We start from the raw sequence: 23,239 nt of genomic DNA on the forward strand, positions 1-23,239 counted from the left end.
GGTTGGGGCATTAATAAATTTACTGACTTAATATTACTTATTTGTTTATAAAGACATAAAATAATACTAAGTGAATGGATTATAGCTGGATCTTATCCACCTTTTTTGCAATTAATGTGTATAGAAGCATTCTACTGGCTAACACCTAGGGCCTTTTATTCTAATTGCTTTGGAGTGTTTGCCTCCATCTATAATTGTTATAATTGTTGAAGAAGGAGAAATGAAGGAGAAGTGAATGAGAGAAAAACAGAGTGTGAAACAATGAGAATTGGGGTTTTTGAGGGGCATGGCAGTCATACATGGTCAGCAAGAACAAATTACCTGTCTACTCCTGCCTTGAAACATGAAAACATCCAAACATAACTACATGCACATTTGTTTGAAACACTCCTTTTTATTTATGCTAAATGGCAGCATTCTGTCAAGTTACAATGCTTAACACCTGTAATGGTATTCACTGTGTATTGACAGGTGAGTTTGTATAGATATTGAGCAGCTTAATACAGAGATTGAGAAAACAGCCTGATTCAGCTTGAACAACTTGAGTGTGAATCTTAATATGCATAGATGCAAATCTCTCTTATCTCCCACACTGACAAATGAACATGATTATGCACTTTTCCATGTTTGTCTGAAATGAATTGTACAAGTGCAGTAACCTCATAGGATGATTGTGTCTGCCACTTTTTGGACAAACAGTTGCATGCAAGGAAGTTACACTGTATACCTATGGATTTTTAAAATGAATTTTATTGGCAGCACTAGATTACATTGTAGGTTTAGTCTATTCTGAATGGAGGAACTTCTACATTTCAGAAAAATTATTCACGGTGGTGTGATACAAAAGCGTTCTTCACAATTTCACAAAACGTACATAGTTAGAATTTTTGTAAGCATTTGTCCTAAAAATGACATACGAGAGTTAAGAAAACTTGGGTTCAGAAGGATAGGGACAGTTTTGAAAGGCAAGTGATTATTATTAACATGGTATGTGCTGAAGAAATATCTCAGGATTGTGCTCAGATAATTTAATATTAATATTTAACCAAAAAATAATAATGGTTTTGTTTTTCTGATCTGTTGGCACCAGAGTTGTGTGTAACACAGTAGGATGATAAAGGACAAAAAGTGTCAGAGGGACATGAATGTCCGGAATTTTTCAAGCAAGACTATATTGCTTCAAAGTCACCAAAAGGGCAAGATTTGTACTATTGGGAGAGAACTGGCAAGAGCTCTGAACAAATTATCAGTTCTGTAATAGAATCTGTCTCAAAGCAAGTGGGCTGGAGCATCTGAGGTGGATGGCTGAATGGGAAATTGTGAATGTTTGGAGACAATTTTTCAGCATCTAAATCTGAAATACATCACTAATCTGTATTTCATATGATAAAATTTAGTAGTTGGAGCATAGCTTCTCTGTTATTGTTTCTTGTCTTCTTTCGTCTCTGATGTTAGAGGAATAACTCAAGCAATGCTGTTGTCTCAATTTTATGCAGGGCTGTTTTAATTACTTCTAGAGCCCACTGCAAATTTACTTTCTCAGCTAAGCACACAATCTTCATTATAAAAATCAGTTAACACAAAAGGGTAATCACATATTAGGTTGGATTTCAGACTGAAAATGTAATAGGAAAATGTTCTTCCATCTCTTGGGACTTAAACCTTGTAGTAAACGTTCCTTGTAACTGTATGGAGTGCATCAATTTTGCATTGTGTTCCCACCACTGCAAAATTGTTAGAAAAGGTTGTACATGCATATTTTAAAAATTAACTGGAAATAATGGGTATTTTTATATTATTATCATTATTACATTGTAGTGGGAGGGTGAAACATTTCTCTACAAAAGGAAACCAGCACCATTTATGGAATGAATACCACTACTATCTTCCAGCTTAGAAAATAAACATTTTGGTTGATGGTTCCTATAATCCCTTACCCAGCATGGCACTGATTTTGGAAGCTGCGGTACAAAATAGCAACCATGTCAAGTTCTGCTATTTTCCAGTGGCATCCTGCTCTTCGGGATGTAATAAAACAATATCTGTTGTAGTAGCAGAGAACTTGCTGATGATTCAAAGATCCTTGCTCAACTTTAGTAAATAAGGAAGTAAAGTTAGTTTACATACTGCACCTGAAACAAGCCTTGAGTAATTGTGAATCCTACAACAGTAACCAAACGACTGGCCCATTCAAGGCGGCCTATTCCATATCTGTGTTGCATTTTATTACCAAGAAACTGTCCCAAACAAGTTCTCACTATCACAACTGGCCTGAAGTATTTATGTGTGGAGGAATCAAATTCAAATAATACACCTGGAAAAGGCAGCCATGGCCACTGACAACAGTTTTCTGGTGTCTTTGCTTCACAAATTACAAGTATGACTCTCAAATTACATCTGCTGCCACTATTGGGCATTATAGCATTCTATTCACCTCAAAGCTTATGATTTCGCCTATTCAAATTATGCTCCATGTATTAATAGTATGCCTCTGGGCATTTACAATGCCTATCATGTTCCCACCACTGCAACATTGTTAGAAATGGTTGTACATAGATTTTTTAAAAAAAAAAATAACTGGAAATAACAGGTATTTTTATAGAACAATGTGTAACAAAGGTTTAAAATACTGAACAGTATTTAAGAAAGCTGTGACATTCATTTCCTAATGTGTTCTGAAGACAGGAGTATTGGACCCAATTTCTTGACTCGAGAATTTTTCATTTCTAATTGGTTTTATGGGGGGATGGTAGTGGAACTCTCTGCCCCGGAGTGTGGTGAAGGCTCCTCCTTTGGAGACTTTTAAACAGGCTGGATGGGGGTGCTTTGAATGTGGTTTTCCTGCTCCTTCACAGAGGGTTGGACTGGATGGCCCACGAGGTCTCTTCCAACTCTATGATTCTATGGGACAATCTTGGTGAAGTCTGGAATCTGAAGTAACTTTTCTGCCTTTAAATTCAGTTTCATTTTTTGTAGTGTACTGGCAAAACAATGGCATATAATACTTAACAAGGCTTTGGATTGGATGTGCAAATAGGCCCTTATCATTTTTTTAGGCTCAGGTCTGCTGGCTGGAAAAGTGAACAGAAGAGGAAAACAGTGGGGTATAAATAGCAAAGTGAAACTAAAGAGGAAATTAAGTTCACCTTGTCACTGGAAATTCTAGTATCTTGTCATTCAGGAGTGCAGATTTCTGGTACAGCAGTCTCATTCCTCCTGATGTTAATTGAAAACATTGCCTTATACTAAAGTGTATTCCTGTCTTAAATTTGATGTTAATATTTGCTTTTTAAAAATTTTGATGCCATTATTAAAGGTTAGAAAGCCACCATGATGTTGTGGTTTGAACATTGGATAATTCTGGAGGCCAGGGATCAAATCCCTTCATGGTGAAGAAAAGCAACTGGGTAATCTTGGAAAATGCAATTTTCCTGCTTCTTGGCAGGGGGTTGGACTAGATGGTCCACAAGGTCTCTTCCAACTCTATGATTCTAGTCACACTTTCAGCCTCAGGAAGGCAAAACCATTTGAACCAATGTTGCCAAGAAAACCCCATGCTTGGATCACCACTTGCAGGTGCAAAACAACAAATGAAAGCTTTGCCATACATTGAAGTAGTAGGAAAAGGCATGAAGTATTTCTCTGCCATTGGATTGGCAAAGAAGAGAGCAAAACAGGTGCTGCAGGTTATAATTCAGGGGGAGGAACTGGCCAAACCACTTCTTAGTATTCCTCTCCTACAAAAACCTTACCCTATGAAATTCATGGGGTCACCATAAGTTGACAGGTGGCTTGAAGGCATATGTGCACCCAATATTTAATAGTTTGAGAACCAAAATGTGTGAGCAAGCAATATAAGTTATTAATGAGGAGGAAGATACAGGCCAAAGGAGGCTGCCTCTTGCTTTTGCAAGAGGCTTGCTTACTTCTCCCCTGTCCTGGCTTATTAACTGTGTTCAAATTACTACCTTCTGCACTTTGAGTTCAGTTGGAGCAACTTAAATGAGCTCAGCACAATGGCAGAATGGGAGAGGAAGGGAGGAACACTGGGGTACTTTAAAAGCTGGCAAAGGGTGCATCTACACTAGAATGAATGTGGTTTGATAACACTTTGCCCAGAGCCCAATGCTATTCATTTTTGGAGTTGTAATTTGGTGAGGTGGCAGCACTTTCTATACTAACTAAGGTGATCCCTCATACCCAGAGGATGATGGCCCTTCAAGTGTAGGTTCTTGGTGGTAGATACGGTAGGTGACTGTGGAGACCTATTCTTGATCTGCATGTTCTTCCACAGTGAGGGCATCGGTTTCCAGGTGGAAGGCAGTCCCAGTCAAGTTTGCCTTGACACACCTTCCTCTTGGCACATTTCTCCCTTTTGCACTCCATTCATGCCCTTCAAATTCTGCAGCACTACTAGTCACAGCTGACCTCCAGTTAAAGCGCTCAAGTTCTTCCCAGTTCTCAGTATCTATGCCACAGTTTTTAAGGCTAGCTATAACCCCAAAGCAATGGTATTCCCCGTAGTCACCTAGGGATGTGAGAGCTGGACCATAGGGAAGGCTGAGCAAAGGAAGATAAATGCTTTTGAACTGTGGTGTTGGAGGAAAGTTCTGAGAGTGCCTTGGACCACCAGAAGATTCAACCAGTCCATAGTTCAGGAAATAAAGCCCGACTGCTCATTGGAGGGAAGGATAGTAGAGGAAAATATGAAGTACTTTGGGAACATCACGAGAAGACAGTAAAGCTTACAGAAGACAATTACGCTGGGGAAAATGGAAGGAAAAAGGATGAGGGGCCAACCAAGGGCAAGATGGATAGATGGCATCCTTGAAGTGACTGGCTTGACCTTGAAGGAGCTGGGGGTGGTGACAGCTGACAGGGAGCTCTGGCTTCCATGAGGTCACAAAGAGTCGGAAACGACTGAACAAATGAACAACAATAACCCCATCTTTAAATCTCTTTTCCTGTCCCTCAACATTTTGTTTTGCGTTCTTGAGTTGGGAGTATGGTAACTGCTTTGGGAGATGGCCATTGAGCATTTGGACAATGTGGCCAGTCCAGTACAGTTGATGGCGTAGGGGCATTGCTTCAGTGCTGGTGGTCTTGAAGTCCAAAACATCTGGAAGGCCCAATTCTGCCCATGCTTGGTATAGTGAGGCAGGACCAAAGGACTGGCATAAAAGTCATGCAAAACAAAGCACTGCCGCCCTGGTGCACGGGCCCCTTCTCCTTAGAGCAGTGGTTCTCAACCTGTGGGTCCACAAGTCCCACATTCAGTTTACCAGCTGTTAGGATTGCTGGGAGTTGAAGGCCAAAACATCTGGGGACCACAGGAGGGGAGAGGGGAAGGCTACGAGCTTGATCCAGAGATTCCCCCTTTGTAGTGGGAGCGGGGCACGTGCTCAGCCTCCAAGGATGACAGTGTGCCGTTTCTAGAGAACTCATCCTCCTAACCAAAGCCCCGAGGAGACGTTGCGCCTTGCTTTCTCTCCCTCGGTGGGCGGTGTGTCATTCGGTTTGAAGTCAGCGATACATCCATTCCAGTAGCTGAAGGGCTTTTGGAGAAGAAGCAGCAGAAGCCGCAGCTGAAGAATTTTACAGCACTTAATAATATGTATTTTTGGCACGAGCTCTTTCTTTTTTGAGGAAAGCGTCGCTCGCGCTAGCGCGCCTGGAGCAAGGAAGGCAAGGAAGCCAAGCGCAGGTTGCCACACGTTAGTCGAAGGAGAGAAAGGAAGGAAAGAAGGAAGAAGCAGGGAGCGAAGCAAAGGAAGGAAGGAAGGAAGGAAGGAAGGAAGGAAGGAAGGAAGGAAGGAAGGAAGGAAGGAAGGAAGGAAGGAAGGAAGGAAGGAAGGAAGGAAGGAAGGTCCTTCTTCCTGCAAAAGTCCCTTCTCAGCCGGCCCTTTGACAACCTCTGGCGCTTCCCGCTCCTTGCGCGCAGAGTCAGGTGTGGCGCGCGGGCAGGCAGGCAGGCAGGCAGGCAGTGCGCCTGTGCAGCACAAGCAGCAGCAGCAGCATTATTATTATCAGCAGCAGGAGGAGGAGGAGGAGGAGGACCTGCTTGTGCTGCCACGGGGCTCCAAGGCAAGCAAGGCACCCAGGAAAAGCAGGAAGATGGCGGAGCCGGCGCCAACGCGGACCTCTCCTTCCTACACGCGGGCTTCAGGTGAGGGCCAAGGGCAGGCCGGGAAGAGGAAGGGAGGGGAAGGTGTGGCAGAGGGGGAAAGGCTCCTGCTCGGGCTCTCCATTGCTTTCCCCCTCGGACTAAGCATGGAAGAGTCGCCTTCTTCTCCCCTGCCTTCAATGGTGGTGTTCTCCCCAAGCGTGGCTTCTCTCTCTCTCCCTCCCTCCCTCGGCCAGGGCTGGGTGGGCGTGTGCCCTCCAGGCCTTAGTGGCACATCCATAAAGGAGCATAAGGGGCAAGTGGGCGGTGGGTGGGGTGCATTGCAAGGCATTGGGAGGCGCCCGGGTTGCATTCTAAGGATGGTGCCGGGCCTCGTGGTGGTTCGAGCCAGGAGACGGTCAAGGTCTTGTTTACTGTGCTGTCAGGACAGTAAAGAAAGAACAACACTCAAAAACAGGGGAATTCCAGACAAGAAACAATCCGGCCCAGCTAATCACCTCCCAACAAAGGATTCCCCCAGGCAGGAAGCAGCCAAGCCTTGAAGCTGCACGGCTATTCAATACTAATCAAGGTGGCCAATTGCAGCATTCACACTTGCCACAAACAGGCAAAAGTTCTTTCTCCCACCCTGGACATTATTCCACAGATATATAAACCTCCCTTGCATAGTTTCCAGTATACCTCACAACATCTAAGGATGCTTGCCATAGATATGGGCAAAATGTCAGGAGAGAATACTTCTGGAACATGGCCATACAACCTGGAAAACTCACTGCAACTCAGTCTTGTTTGTTAGTAAGATGTCTGTATTGCTGGCATTTAGGGAATAAGACCACAAGCTTAGAAGCGGAAGGTAGGATACACACACAAACACACATATGCCTACCCACCTACACACAGAAACACACATTCACTCATATATATGTGTGTGTGTGTGTGAGAGAGAGAGAGAGAGAGAGAGAGATTCTTAGTTAACCAGAACTCAAGCAACTAGGACTCTCAGACAACTGGCAAAAAAAATCAAGGAAATAATACTTTAAATCAAAATTTAAATACAGGAACAATTACAGGTCAAATTGCAGAACAATGGATTCCTCCTAAACATTAGAAAGAACTCCCTGGTGGTAAGAGTTGTTGGGAAGTGGAATGTGCTGCCTGGGTTTCCTTCTCTGGAAGTTTTAAAGCAGATGTTGGGTGCACATCTGTAAGGAGTGCTTGGATTGTGCTGTTCCTGCATGGCAGGGGGTTGGACAGGATGGCCCTTGGGGTCTCTTCCAACTCTATGATTCTCTGCTTCTATCCTATCAGTGAAACTGTGTTAAGTTTGCCTTTCTTTGTCTTCATTTTCTTTCAGTTACTCTATTTAAATATTAATATAAAGTCAAAACAGTGTTTATGGCATGGTATAGTGTGGGTATAGTATGTGAGGAGCCCCCAATGGCACAGCGGGTTAAACTACTGAGCTGCTGAACTTGCTGACCAAAAGGTCGGCAGTTCAAATCCGGGGAGCGGAGTGAGCTCCTGCTGTTAGCCCCAGCTTCTGCCAACCTAGCAGTTTGAAAACATGCAAAATGTGAGTAGATCAATAGGTGGAAAGGTAATGGTGCTCCATGCAGTCATGCCAGCCACATGACCTTGGAGGCGTCTATGGACAACATTGGCTCTTCGGCTTAGAAATTGAGATGAGCACCACCCCCTAGAGTCTGGTACTAGACCTAATGTCCGGAGAAATCTTTACCTTTACTATAGTATGGGGTGTAGTATTAGGTTTGTTTTTGATAGTAACTCTCAAGCAACCAGAAACTACATTTATTTGGTATCTACCAATCCCCATGGGTGCTGGTTAACTGAGAGTCAACAGTGTGTGTCTCTGTGTATCTATCTATAGTAGTTGATGGCGTTTTCTTCTCCAGACAGTAGTCAAAACCTTTGCTGACTTCCACTGTCAGAGAAGCACATGGCAGGCAGTGAAATGCTAGGGAAGAATTGCTTCGCTTGGAGTTTTTTTTTAAAACAATCAATTTCCTTACTAGAGGAAGAAAGCTTTTTAATAGGCTACTCTTTGGTTTCACTTGACATTGACTGGTATGGAGAGTGTGAAACTGTAATGTTTTCTGCAAGTGACATCATGGTTAAATTCGTAGTAGGAGTGATATTTTTTAAATCTTGAGTTGAGTATTTGGGTGATGTCTTTACACGTTGGTTTCTGTATCTTAAACCTGTTAGATCGGTGTTGCGTGGCAGATCCCATGTACACAAGATAATTGCACAATTACAGAACTGACTGCCAGATACTTGAGTTAGTGCTGTCAACTCAGTAACAACCTAATTTCCAACCGTGCTTGGGTTTGTCTTGCAAGGGCAGCAAAACAAAAATCTAGGGCAAATATCACTTCCTGCCACTTCCAAGGTTAAGTATGCATTTAGTCTAGCTCAGTGATCTTAAAGTCATGTCCATTGATTGGCTGTCTCTGGTGGCTTTTCCAGGAAAGGAAGGAAATAATTGTAGTCAGTGAACATGAATGAGTATTGTGCCAGTCCTGGGTTACATTGGGGAAAGGACCCTGTCAATTGCCCATATTAGCTTGATTAAGACACATTATTTCACTGATAGTTCTGTAAAAGCTAGTAGTACACCTTTTTGTTTCCTCTTGCAAATTGGGAAAGGAGGTCAAAACGCTGTCCAAATGAATGGTTTCTTGAATTCTGTTATGGGACATGATGATGATGATGATGATGAGAACTTTATGCAAACCTCAAGATGGGAGCAATTTTATAGTAGTTTGGTGGTACTTTAGCAGTTGGTTGTAATGCAACTTTGGAAGGTAGTATCCTAATTTGATTCATTCTGGATGCCTAATACAAACTATAAATAGTAATTATGCACACTCCTACTTCAAAATCACTACATACATGGAAAACATAAAATCAAAGTCCTGAAAGGGGCCTCAAGCTAGCTAGTTCACCCCCTTCAGTACAGGAATAGACAATGACAGGCATGTAGCCGGGGGGGGGGGGGGAGGGTTGAGGGGATTCAGCCCCCCACCCCCCCCCCCCCAATCCTCATGGTGGTCCACGAGAAGGCCTTACTGGTGCATTATTTAAACTGTTATGTTTATTCATATCATGATCTGATCACCATACTCAATATATCCCAAATGCATGGGGGTTTTGGGGTCACAATACAAAAGGTTTGCTAGGGTAGACCTTCACTCAGACTCAGCCCCCCTCCCCTCCGAATCAAACTCAGCCCCCCTCGAATCAAAATCCTTGGTACGGGCCTGGACAACAAAATATGGAAAGAGGTGATCATCTCTCCTCTGTAAAGACTTTCAATGAAAGAGTCCATCTCCTGCCAAGATGGTCCATGGCACTGTTGAGCTGCTCTTATCATCAAGAAAATCTCCTGATGTTTAGGTAGAATCTCTTTTCTTTCAAATGAAATATGTTGGTATAGGTCCTACTCAGTTGTGCAGCAGGAAACAAGCTTGTTCTATCTTTTACCTGAAATCCCTTTAACCCTTTAAGGAGCCAGTTTGGTGTAACAGTTTGAGCCCTGTTCTATAACTATGGAGAATAGGGTTCAAATCCTTCCTCGGTAGTCATGAAGCCATAGAGGGATGTTTGTGAGGCTGTACTCTCTCAATCTCAGAGGAACACAGTGGCAAACCTCTTTTGAATAAATCTTCACCAAGAAAACTCTGTGATATGGTTTCCATAAGTCAGAAACAACATAAAGGCACACAACCAGAACAACTATCTATACCACTTCTCCATCCTCACTTCTCTACCAGCTTCCTAAGCTGTTCATCATAGGGCTTTGTTTCCAGCCCGTTGATCATCTTGGTCACCCTCCTTTGAATACATTCTTGCATGTCAGTATTTCTCTTGGACAATAGTTCCCAGAAGTGTATGGTGAAGTCTTTCAAAGGGCTTCAAATACCAAATAGAGTATCAGGCCCATACTATGGATAAACTAGTTAGTCAAAGATGACAAAAATTTCATTGTTGTCAAATATGTTTCTATGTTTTTCCTTTCCACCTCAAATTAGAAAATAATATTAGGTTTTATGTCCTGTACTAATATTCAAGGGTCCCCTGATGGCACAGGGGGTTAAACCCCTGAGCTGCTGAACTTGCTGGCTGAAGGGTTTACAGTTCAAATCTGGGGAGCGGGATGAGCTCCCACTATTAGGCCCAGCTTCTGACAAACTAGCAGTTCAAAAACATGTAAATGTGAGTAGATGAATAGGTACCACTTTTGTGGAAAGGTAACAGTGCTCCATGAAGTCATGCTGGTCATATGAACTTGGAGGCATCTACGGACAATGCTGACTCTTTGGCTTAGAGATGAAGATGAGCACCACCCCCTAGAGCCAGACACGACTAGACTTAATGCTAGGGGAAACCTTTACCTTTACTACTAATGTTCAGGGCTACATTGCATTACCTCCTAGATGCAGAGAATGGCCACAGTTAATGGCTCACACATGTTGTTCATGTGAAAGAATAAACTAAATATAAAACATTTAGTTTTAAATGCCCATGCAGATGAAAACTGTACAAAGTGCTTGGGTCACCATGCCTCTTCCTTTTGTGCAATTAAAATAAGGAATAAATCAGAACACAGTTTATCTAATTCCTTGTTTGTTGTTTCTACTACAAATCATTATTCTCTGAAGTGGCATTAAGTGACCCTGTACAACAATCTAATTCTAAAGAAAAGGGCTTGTGCATTCTCTCTTTACTCCCTGTTGGTGCAAATTGTAATAAAGCAGAGGGGTAACTAAAAAGGTCCTGGAAAACTTGATAGAAAAACCATAATTTTGTATCTATGACAAATCCATTTTTTTAGTATCTAATAAAAATATTTTCCTGAACCACAGCTGGCCTGCCGTATGTATGGATTCCGCATCCACAATTCCACAATGTTTTTTTTAAATCCCCAAAACAAATCTTGATTTTTCTATTTTATATGAGGGACACTGTTTTATTATGCCATTGTATATACAAAAATTTGTGGGTGCTCAAGTCCCATTCTGTGCAATATAATGGTAAAATCAAAGTTTGCTCTATGGAATGTTTGGGGTTTTTAAAAACATTTTAAAGCTGTGTATGGTTTTGACCCAATGGTTACAGAATCTGTGGACATACCGGGCCAACTGCTCTCTTGGTTATATTAAACCCCACACCCAGCTAAATTTCCTCCAATGAATTATAGGGTGTCTACATGGTACTTCCTTCTCCTTTCCATTTATCCCCATAACAAGTCTTTGAGTTAGATTAAACTGAAAGAGTGAGAACAATTGGCACAGACCCACACAGTTGGGAATTAAACCTGTATTTCCCAAATCACAGTCCAACACTCTAATTGTGGCATTGCAACCTGGCTGGATTACACCAAAGGCCTGTTCCTCTAGCCTTTCTTTGTCCATAGTGTTGAACCAGGTGCCTCCCCCACTGGCATTTCCCAAAAACTGTCATTTTGAGGTGCTTTGTCTTGAACCTGGACAAGTAGTCATCCATAACTTTGTCTTTAATCAGCATTATTCTCTTTGCTAACACCTTTGGATAGGTAGCATTACAATTCTTAACCCCAACACTGAAGCTCTATGCCTTCCTGCTTGGTGTGCACATACATGTGCATAGAGTAATAAAGCTGTAGTATGTGCAAATCTATTTAGTTTGTAGGATTTTCAAATGATGATGTGTGTGCTGGTACAGCTGTACCAGGAGCTCCAATTCTGTTTGCTTTGCATTAAATGTTTGTTTGCAATCCCAGGCTTGGGATTTTGCAGCAGGGTGGCTTCCTGTTATAGTTTGCAATCATAGGGCAAGCCACCTGTCAATTATAGTTAGGTTCCCTGGTCCCGCCCCTTTTTGAGTTTTGGAGGGAATAGGGGCTTTTTTGAGTCAGTTCTCACAGAGAAGCCTTTCGCACAGCACATAAAATGAAGTAGCTCCTGTAGAAAGCTTCGTCTTCTACGGCTTGGCTGGGAGACATACAGCCACAGCTTGGCTGAGGGACTTCAGCTGGCCATCACAGCAACCTGAACTCCTCCTTTTTCCCTGGAAGTCTACAAAGCTCTGCTTGGTAAGGGTCTCTCGCGGAAGCCAGACGCAGTTGGTACCGGGTGCAGGGGCTCCACGCCAACAGAGGCAAGTATAGACTGCCCAGATTAGAAGTTAAGGATTTCCCCATTAGTTAATTACAGTTAAGAAGATAGTGCCTGTTCCCAGTGAACAAGATTGCAAGAGCCAATAGACTGTTAAGAAAGCTTGAAAGTACCTGTTTATTTTCATCAATAAAGAACTTTGTTGGATTGACTTTAAACAATCTAAAGACTCCGTTTGGGGGAATCTAAGGGCCTTTAATCTGAGGCAGCCCCGGCGTCCCGTTGGGCACACAGAATTTATGTCCTGTCTACAGTCATATGCACAGGCCCAGCGTGCGACAGCACAATGTGAGAACCATAACTAATGGCGCCATCTGCTTTACCTGATTTGAATTGGATTATATGAATCCCCTCCCACACTGCCATATAAAATCCAGATTATCTGCTTTGAACTGGATTATATGGCAGTGTAGACTCATATAATCCAATTCAAACTGAATAATGTGGATTATCTGCTTTAAGAATCTGGATTATATGGCAGTGTAGAAGGGGCTAGAGTCTGCACTGCCATATAATCCAGTTCAAAGCAGATAATCTGGATTTTATATGGCAGTGTAGAATGGGCCTAAATTTCAAATATAGCATTTCATACTGAGAATCAATGTTCAATAGAAATATATTAACAGCTAGTGATATTTTGTTACCGAAACACCATTTAGGTAATCAGAGACAACATTACTCTGCAGGCTATAACTTCAAAGCCCAGAAAACAACTATCGAAACTATTTACATGGAACAATCTCCAAGTCCCCTTCTACAATACCATATAAAATCCAGATTATGTGATCTGAACTGGATAATCTGCCTCATATTATTCAGTTTAAATAAGATAATGTGGACTATTTGCTTTGATAATCTGGATTATTTGGCAGTGTAGAAGGGGCCCAAGAAAGCAAAAGATAGTTGAAACTGTAGAAGACAGTATTTTAAATGTAATCTAAAATGCAGTAAGGAATAGTCGGTAAAATACAGAATACAGTGAAAGATTTCATTGCATATTCCAGAATTTTAAAGTTACAGCTCAGTTATTAATAACAGGAAATACAAGAAACTGAAAGCATTTCATGCCAATGAAATTGTGATTTATGAAGCTGGTAAATATATGGTATTCACTGGTTTATTTAACACTCTGTCCACTTGAACATATTAGCAAAAATACCGGATTTTCTTGTTGGAGAGAGATTATTTGTGTTTGTGTTCTTGCTCAGCCTGCTGACCTTGTCAGTAATAGCTCAGCTGAATTCATTAGCATTGCCTGTGTGTAGTTGGGATTTCTTTCTAAGGTGGCTTTGTAGGTTAAACTGAATGATTTCTGTCTAAATTTAACTTTGACATATAATATGATGTCTATTAATATAGGAAATAGAGGTTGCAGGTTGTTTGTCCTTTCAGTAAGTGACAAAGATTACACTGAATCTTTGAATTTCTGGACCGTATTTTTCTAGCATATATCTGATCTGATTTTGGAAGCTAAATTGAATCAACCTGATTAGTATTTGGATTAGAAATGGCCAACAAATACCAGGTGCTGAAGGCTATGTTTCAGAAGGAGGAACTGGCAAAACTACCTCTGAGTATTCCTTGCCTAAGAAAATCGTAGGAAATACATGGGATCAGCATGAGTTGACAGGCAACTTGAAGGCACATCGCTAACACATTGTAAGAATGGAACTGCATTTTTGTACCTTGGAGCAGGGTTTCTTAAACTGTTTCCACTTGCAATCCTTTTCTATCCAAGACTTTTTAAAATGTGACCCCAGATATATAGGTGTATAAAATAGGTATAATTTATTTCCTATATTTCCTATATTTGTACCCTACCCTTCTAACCCGGGGGGGGGGAGGGGGACACGATATCTCAGGGCAGCCTCACAACAAGCACCATATGATGCCATCACCATCATAAAACATTCAACAAATACATTAAAAACATCAAAACAGTTAATAAAAACAATTGATTAAACATGCCAGTTAAAAACCAAATCCAAGTATGGGTCAATTCATTGTCACGAGCTGCCTAAGTCTTCTTTCCGCTTACTACTAATCACTGGTCAAATGCCTGGTCCCATAGCCAAGTCTTAAGTTTCCTTCTAAAAGACAGGAGGGAGGTGGCCAGGCTGATATCCCTGGGGAGAGAGTTCCACAGATGGGGGGGCCACTGCTGAGAAGGCCCTGTCCCTCGTTCCCACCAATCGCATTTGCAATGGCGTTAGGATTGAGAGCAGGGCCTCTCCAAATGATTTTAAACTTCGTGATGGTTTGTAACAGGAGATACGTTCAGACAGGTAGTCTGGGTAAAAATCAAACATTTATTTATACTAAACCGGCATTTGCAAGACTTGCTAAACAGACTGATTTTCCTTTTTATGAGGTACAGCTGAAGCATTTTCTGTAGAGTCCACTATAAACCCTGCATGTTGTTGCTAACAGATTTGTGTAAATCAGTGGCTGTGAACCACCAGTGAGCCACGATGATGAAAATCCGGTCCGTGAGCCTCCTTCCTCTTTATTTATTTTACTTTATTTTATTTTTGCACTTTTCATGCCACCTGCAACTCCTTCCCTGTCTCTAACCATGGCATATGTTATGTATCAGAAACTAGAGCTGACGTGGTCTATGCAATGCAATTTTCTGAATCAGAACCCCAAACCAAATCTAAAGTTGACCAAAAACTAATTTGTAACCCTTTTGGTACTAATATTGGAGAGTGGTCTCTGGTCAAGTGGTCCCCGGTCAAAAAAAAAGGTTGGGAACCACTGGTGTAAATGCTTGATGTTTAGAAATGTTTTATTGTTGCCAAATTTTTCATGATCCCAACATTGAGCCCATTTGGGGTTGGGACCCACAGTTTAAAAAGCAATGCCTTAGAAAAGTGAGTGAAGAGCAAGGTACCTATCAATTAACTCAATAATTTACTAATTACCAACAACTGTAAAAGATCCTAAGCTTTGTAGAGCACGGTGGTATGGTTCTTTAACAGAAGGACTGAAGTATGTTGGATATCAAATCTAAAGTCAAGAATGCAAATTAGGAGTGGGATAAGAATTAACTCAGAGTCAGATTTCAGAGAATGAGCAAATTGGTTCACTGGAAAAATATAAAATAAACCAGAAATTCTGGATAAAACATATCTAATTAAAAAGCAATGTAAAATCTTGGCTGGAATCCTTAAAAAATTGCATTAAGTGTTCACCTGAGAGATTGGGTGTGTCCTTTGGAATTTTTGATTTTTTTCTGTTGAATGATACTTACTCATTGCCACATAGTAAAGCTTTCTTCATTTTGGCAAAGGGATATAAAATAGAGCATTGCAAGGAAGAGTGTTGTTTTGAGCATCTCAAGACTAAAACTCTTTTGAGTACTGTACATAGACAAGTCATATATCTAAGGCATCATTATATGTTTACTATAATTTTATGTGCCTGTTTCAAATGTTAATTTAGTGTTCACCAAGTTAAGTTTATGGGGTTAAGAAACAAGCTGTAACATTTTTCCTAAAGTTGCAATCTTATGCGTACAATCCTATGTGGATAACTACATGTGCAATTTGTTTATTTTATTACATAAATACCCACCTTTTCAGTGATTACTCTGGATTTTTATTTTATCAGGCAACTGACTAAATGACAACTTGGTTTTCAAGCTCTAATGTTAACTTAATTTGGTCCTCAAACTCAGTTGCATAATAGCAACAGACTGCCAAAACAGAACCGGATAATATTTTGTTAATAATGCTATCAGCTAATTGGCTTTGCCTTTCTATTAAAGATGTGCTCAAGGTGACTGATTGTACTCAAATACTAAAATATTGATTAAAATGTGACATAAAATCCAGTTGATAAAACACAACAATAAAACCCCTCAAGCAAATAAAGGGCCCTTCATCCTTACCAATCGCCACTGTCAGCAGTATCTGGTGAACTATCTATCCCCTTCTAAGCTGCCATTCCCTTTTCCTTTTGTGCCTTTTCATATTTATAAGTCTGAGGATAGGGAATTGTTGAATTAACATTTTGTATGCCTCTGTGAGAGCCTTTATGAGAAAAGAGCAGGCTACAAATACTCTAAATAAATAAATCATAGCAAATCACCTGAACAGTTAAATCTACTTCCAGCACCCTGGTAGTCTCCATGCCAAAGGCCTGACTTTGTGAAGACTGAACCAGACTAACTTCCCTCTTGGGCAATTCCAGAATCTGGGTGCAGTCACTAAGAGTGTCTCATTAACTCTTGTTCAACTTAGTTTTACATATATCTGAGTAAACATACTTTGGATTGTTCTCTACATAACTGTTCAAGTGCCTTCCTTCTCAACCAATAAGGCTGTTGAGGGACAGGTCTTGGGCAGGTGCCGAGTGACGTCGTCCTTGGTCATGTTCATGCGAGAGGGAAACAAGCCTATTCTGCTTTTATTGTACTTACAAGTTTGTTACTTTGCAGAATCTCTCTTCAGTATGAAAGCATATTTTAGAAAAAAGTTATGTAGAAACATTCAGATAGCTATAATTATTCTGATCTGGAATAGGGACTGCCCTGGTTATTACTGCTGCACCTTGGCTCCTTCAACACATTCATCCCACCTGAAGATTTAAGTCAGCAGTGGTTCACCTTTTTTCTGTAAAGGGACAAATTCACTTGAAGGCTAAGTTCTTAGGGGTCACATGTATATGGTAGACAGACCCTGCTCAATACTTTCCATTCTCCCCCAAACGGTTCTGGCCCAACTTACCTGTCCGAACGTGTCTCCCCTTCCGAACTACCGAGGACTATAAGATTGTCTGGGGAGGCCCTGCTCTTGGTCCCGCCTTTGTCTCAAAGGCAGGATGAGAGACAGGGCCTTCTCAGTGGTGGCCCCTCGGCTATGGAACACTCTCCCTAGGGAGATTAGATCTGCTCCCTCCCTCTTAACGTTTCGAAGGCAAGTTAAAACATGGCTGTTTGAGCAAGCGTTTACAAATGCAGAGTAGCTAATATAGGAAATTGAACGATTTGACAATGGAACTGGACAATGCTTGATAATAATGAGACGCGAATGATGTTGTTTTTTTTTTTGTGGTGTTTTATATTGTTTAACGTTTTAATCTGTGTTATGTTTTTATATGTACTGATTTGTTGGGAACCGCCTTGAGTTGCTGATTGGCTGAGAAAGGAGGTATACAAATACAGTAAATAAATAAATAAATATTCCTAGCACCTTGTCCCCTCTTTCAGACACTCCTTCTATCTCTTTCTTCATCTAGCAATTTACTCATAGAGGACAGAATATTCTATTCATGAATTCAAGTGATCCCTTTTAGAGAGCTTTTGAAGTGATTCACATATTTCATGCATTGCCAAAGAGTTTTTTGTGATTTCCCCAAATTCCCCATGCCCTCAAATGATGAAATGTTGGAAATTAGGAAATTTGGGTTTATATATCTGTGGAAAGTCCAAGGTGGGAGAAAGAACTCTTGTCTGTTGGAGCTAGGTGTGAATGTTTCAGTTGGCCACCTTGATTAGTCAGGAGGGAATGCTTCTAGAGCATGGCCATACAGCCTGAAAAACCTACAACAACTCAACATTCTTTTCGTTTCTGTTGTGTCAGTGGCCTGTGCCATAGTTGTGCCTTTTGGATACAACTGTTTCTTTCCTTCCTGGAAACTTGCTTAAGACTGTCAGGCAAAGGTAATGGTTTGTGGGCCACCCTTTATGTAGCCGGGGATTGAATGTTTAACCAAGTACACCAGCCTCTCATTGGCTAGAATCATGCAGTTAGAGCTGAGAAACTGATTTAACACTAAGACACATGGTGGAGGAAAACTGAAAAATCTAAGCCTGCTTTCTCATTTTTGGGATTTATTCCTGTCTCTGTGTGGAAAGATGTGCTGTATTTAATTAAACGAAGTGTGAAACAAAGGGGACATTCTGACATTTTACAAAGTTTTTAATAGGCGACAGCAAGTGGCTGCCAGTCTTTTCCTCAAGTTCTTTTGCTTCTCTTATTGCATTGTATTGATTTCTCATGTAAGCAGTTTTGCTGAAGAGCCAGATAATGCCTGATGATTAGTAATCAATTCCTACTTGACAGCTGTCATCTTCTGCTTTTCATGACCAAAGTTGCTACCTAATACAAATTACAGTAGAAACACTTCTGTCTGCATTGAATCTGCTTGATTCCCAGTCTCACCATATATACACATAAGAAGTGTGTATTTTTAAGTGCTTCAGTAGCTAGTGAAACAAACTTAGAAACTATGTGTACTGACTAGTTTGCCAGATAATTTGTTTTTCTTTTGGATGTGGGAAGTTTATGAGCAGCTTTTAATTATCAGTGTAAAAATTCTCAGCGTGACATTAGAAGCTTTTAATCTGTATTTAAATAAATCAAAGAGGAAATTTGATTTGCCCTGTGTGATGTCATCCATCTATCACTGCTATTAGCATAGTGACCTTCTGTATGTGTTATAATTCTGTATCTTTTCTGTACCAGTATTGACTACAACGAGGAAGATGTAGTTATTAAAGGGCGATTTTATGTATGGTGCAGACATACAGTTGGCTGTACATGCTGGAGCAAAAGCAGAATAGAAAGGTCATGGCTATTCCAAATGATCTCCAAGGTGATACCCGTGTGATGGGCTCATAAGGCTTGTATCAGAATTCTAGCTGCTATTTGCATCTGGTTGTAAAGTTATTATCTGGAATATTTGAATTTAAATTATATTCAAGGATCAGCATTTTGCATTGTACAAGGAGAAGAAAGATAAGGAGTTCAAAAACTGCATTTTCCTTTCCATTGTTTGCTGCTCCATAATAATTATTCAGAATGACACACTTTTGGCCCTCCACTCATGCCAGAAAGCGGGGGGAGGAGAAAAACATCAAAGGGAAATACGTTTTCCTGTCTACCAGTTTTTCCCTGTAGTTTTCATTTTCATTATGGAGTACTATGAAATCATTGTACAGCAATGTTTTGTCAGTGCTTGGGTGTCAAAGAAGTCAGTCGTTTCACAGGTCAAACAATTTAAGAAGAGCCTGATGTGTCTTTTTTTGTAGCTATTCAGCTCTATCAAGGTCAGCTTCCTAGCAACAAAATAATGTGTCTGAGCTGCCTTATGACCTGCTCTGATTAGTGCAATGTAGATAAATAAAGGCCAGTTGTTACCCCATTATCATCAAACACTGCCGGTGCAGTAGCCTCAGATCTGATTGTACTTTGGTACAGTTGTCTGATAAATTTACTGAAGCATGGAAGGCTTTCCATAGAATTCTAGTTACAGACAGTTTTCCATATTGACAGATTCAACCATCCACGGCTTAAAATATTTCTTTAAAAATTCGAGAACCTAAATCTTGATTTTGCCATTTTATTTAAAGGACACAAGTTTACCATGCCATTGTATATTAAGTGGCTCCTTGATATCTGCTAGCATTTGTTTCCAGAATCTCCCATTGATACCAAAATCCATGGATGCTCAAGTCCCATTATATGGTAAAGGAAAATGTCTCTTCTATAAGATGTCAAAATTAAGGCTTCCTTTTTGGATATATTTTTGGGAATATTTTCAACCAGTAGATGATTGAATCCCTGGATACAGAATCTATGGATGTGGAGAGCCAACTGTAATGGGACATGAGCAAATGTTGGTACCCACAAGGAGTACTGGAATCAAACATCAGCAGATATAAAAAGCCCACTATACTATTTCTTGTTTTAATAACATTTAGATATCTGGACAACTTGGTTTCTCTTTATGTGAGTAGAATTTCAGCATCTTTGGACAATTAAAGGAAGCATTTCCTTTACACCTTACTGACATGTCACAAAATCAAATTCTTATTATGGTATTGTAATTCATTTGTAGTTCAGGAATAAAACAGATTTGAGGAACAAAGAGATAGACATGATGCAGATGTTTTATCAGAATGTACAAGGAAGGCCAAAACAGGTTATGGCTACAATCTTGAAAACCTGGTAGAGCAGGGTAAAGAAGCATATCATTTGTATAGTCTCTTGTAAACCCTGCCCTGGAAGCTTCCTAATTACAGACACTGGTTTTCAGGAAGTTGATTAGTCCCAAATCTCCAAACCTTCCGTTCGAGCCTAAAAACATGGGTATTTTTACATGAGCCTTTGACCTGGAGTAATGTACTATGGTCATGTGATGACATTGACCATTGTTATTCGGCACTTTAGTTCATGCTTGAAGAAACCCAATGACCCACAAGTATGACTGTGTTAGAATTTTTATTTTTTTTAATTTTATCAAGCGACATTGTCCATTGTTTGTATCTATTCAAATTGTGTATTGTTTTGATGATATGTAATTCTATTTTATGTGTGCCACCTTGAGTGTTTTGTTAGCTGCCACCAGTCCCTTTGGGGAGATGGTGGTGGGGTATAAATAAAGATGATGATGATTGATGATAATGATGATTTTGACTCAAGTTTGAAATGTCTTTGTTTTCAAAGCAATCAATCATAGAATGAGCAAAGTCTTTTTGAGGGAAAACAAACTTGAACTCACTTTGTGGTGCTGGGGATCTTTGAATAACTTCTTATCTTTAACATCTTTTGTTTTACATACTAATATACCAGAGTGAGGTGGTGATTGTTTTATCAACATTAACATGTTTCAGTCTTAATTTTGGCATGCCTGTTTTCTTTGGACTTATTAATATTGTAGCATGCCGTTTCTACATTTTTTTTACTGTGTAGCTTGGCTCCTGCTTTAGTTAAATCTGAAGATGTAGTCAGTGATAAAGAAAGTTAGTTCATAGAGAAAGTAACCTGGCATCAACAAAGAGGTTCCTCAAAAGCAGACTGGACTATTCTTGGCTCTACAGATTTTGTTAGACAGCAGTTCCCAGTATCTCCCGTCATTGGCTGTACTGACAGGTATTAATGGGCAATGCAGTTCAGCAACATCTTGAAGACTGATTTTGCTTAGCCCTGTTCTGTATTAGCTGATACTAGAGGCAAGATCAAATTATACTGGCGGGGACGAGAGATAGGGCCTTCTCGGTGGTGGCTCCTCAGCTGTGGAACGACCTTCCTACAGACATTAGACTAGCACCATCTCTAATGGTATTCCGCAAAAAAGTGAAGACCTGGTTGTTTGAGCAGGCGTTCGAAGAATTACTGCAATGAAATGTAATGACATAGGAATGGAACAATGGATGACGAATCTGGATCATGTCCTTTAGTGATGAGACGCTAGTGAATGGTTTTGTAGTAATTGTTTACTAAGTGTGTAATGTGTTAGGCTGTTAATTGTTTTTATATTGGAGCATTGAATTTCCGCTGTTTTTGTTTGTTGTGAACCGCTGTGAGTCGCCTTCAGGCTGAGAACAGAGTAAATAAGTAGAGTAAATAAATAAATAAATAAATAAATAAATAAATAAATAAATACGGCCCTCTCTGTGTTGTCCCCTGAGCAATGTCTTGTTAGAGAAAAGGTGGTGTTGACTGCCTTGGTTTCCTTGCTCCTCTTTAGATCTTGTAACTCTCACACTTCCACTACAATCTAACAGAAAAAGTCTAACAACATGCTGTTTCATTGTGGCTGGGTTATGTATTTCCCAGAAACCTAGACATGGAAGTTTATCTAGGCAGTCCTACTTACAGACACAAATTATATTGCTTCAATATTCTAGATGAAGCCTCACAGTGAGGGTAATATGATGAAAAATGTGACTATTCACAAGATCACATCACAATCTGTAGAATTATGAAATCTACAGGAATGTATGGATGACACACAAGAATCGCTTGTCCTTTCATAAAGATGAAAATAATGTGAAGTCTTCAATGCAGTGTTTTGTTCGGGCTCTAATTTCTGTACACCTTTTTGTATTTCTGAGGCTTATTCTCATTTGATTATAAACGTCTATGCTAACAGTAGTAGCCCATTCAAATATACCTTTGTGAAATTATTCCTCTGAACCCCAGCTCTAGATGGAACAATGGATAGGAGATTTCTGGAGCATGGTGAGAAGAGATGAACTTAACTTCTTGGCAAGGTACTGTGACTATTGCTGTCATTGTTGCCATCATTGGCTGCTTCATGTACTTGTTTTCCATGGTAACAAATGCCCAGAGTGGCTCATAACAACAGACATAGAATAATACAAAGTAAAACAAGAATACCTTATAGATCTCAGTCATATTGCATTGTACTTTGTGTTGACCTCACTTTGCTTAAAGCAGATTTTTCTCTCTCCTTTCTATACTTGTGAAGTCTCTCTCTGTGTGTGTTTAGCTTGACTACTTCTTGCATCTCATGAATGGAAGTCTGGCTCTGAAAACTGATGCTGCAAAAGCATTCTGCCTTTTTTTATGTACCGTAGGAGTTTTCTCTAATTGCTGTTGACAAGCTGTCCACTATGTCCATATAATATGATAGTCCAGCCTGCTGCTTAATTTTTTACCAGGACAAAATGTTTCTAATTATAAACTAATATCACTGGCATTTCTTGGAGGCGAAATTGATTAACAAAGCAAGTGGATAAGACTGCCAGAAATTTAATTGACAACATTTGAAGGAAAATTCAAGCTTGTGTAGAAATTCAGTGTAGACGTTCTGCTATGAGGCCAATCTTCAAAGTGAAAGTGGAGAGTTACTTGAGGTGAATTCAGTACTTTTAATGAAGGCATAATTGTAGCTTGATGTGGAAGGACTGCCTCTAGCCAAGTAACCTAGCATGCAGACATTGAATTTGAATTGCTCTGATGGGAGCTTTATTCTTAGACAGAAATGGCCCAGAGCAGTTGACCTCCGGTGACAATCCCACTTCTTGACTTTAAAAGTAGCATGTACTTTATTATGCTTTTTGAGGAGGGGAAAATTGCTAAAGCTACTGTAGAAGCCACCAGGCATGTAGACAGCAGTTCAGTGGACCAGATTATATATGAGAGTAGTATCATGTGACTTGTCTTGGAGTACAAGACTTTTATTT

At 40.3% G+C, this 23,239-nt stretch overlaps 1 protein-coding gene across 8 annotated transcripts in view; it reads left to right on the top strand.

Moving 5' to 3' along the window:
• The first annotated feature begins 5,455 nt into the window (after positions 1 to 5,455).
• Positions 5,456 to 23,239, top strand: part of MAP7D2 (MAP7 domain containing 2) — a 75,234-nt gene continuing 57,450 nt past the window's right edge. For 4 of the 8 annotated variants that reach the window (XM_060770079.2, XM_060770081.2, XM_060770083.2 and 1 more), the window contains exon 1: positions 5,456 to 6,166. In XM_060770079.2, coding sequence (XP_060626062.2) covers positions 6,115 to 6,166 — 52 coding nt within the window. In that variant the 5' untranslated portion in view covers positions 5,456 to 6,114. Of the gene's footprint in view, positions 6,167 to 22,233; positions 22,304 to 23,239 lie in introns of those variants that run through there. The other 4 variants (XM_060770085.2, XM_060770086.2, XM_060770088.2 and 1 more) reach the window with 2 other exon arrangements.

This window comes from Anolis sagrei, chromosome 3 (assembly GCF_037176765.1).
Source record: "Anolis sagrei isolate rAnoSag1 chromosome 3, rAnoSag1.mat, whole genome shotgun sequence".
Taxonomy (NCBI): Eukaryota; Metazoa; Chordata; class Lepidosauria; order Squamata; family Dactyloidae; genus Anolis; species Anolis sagrei.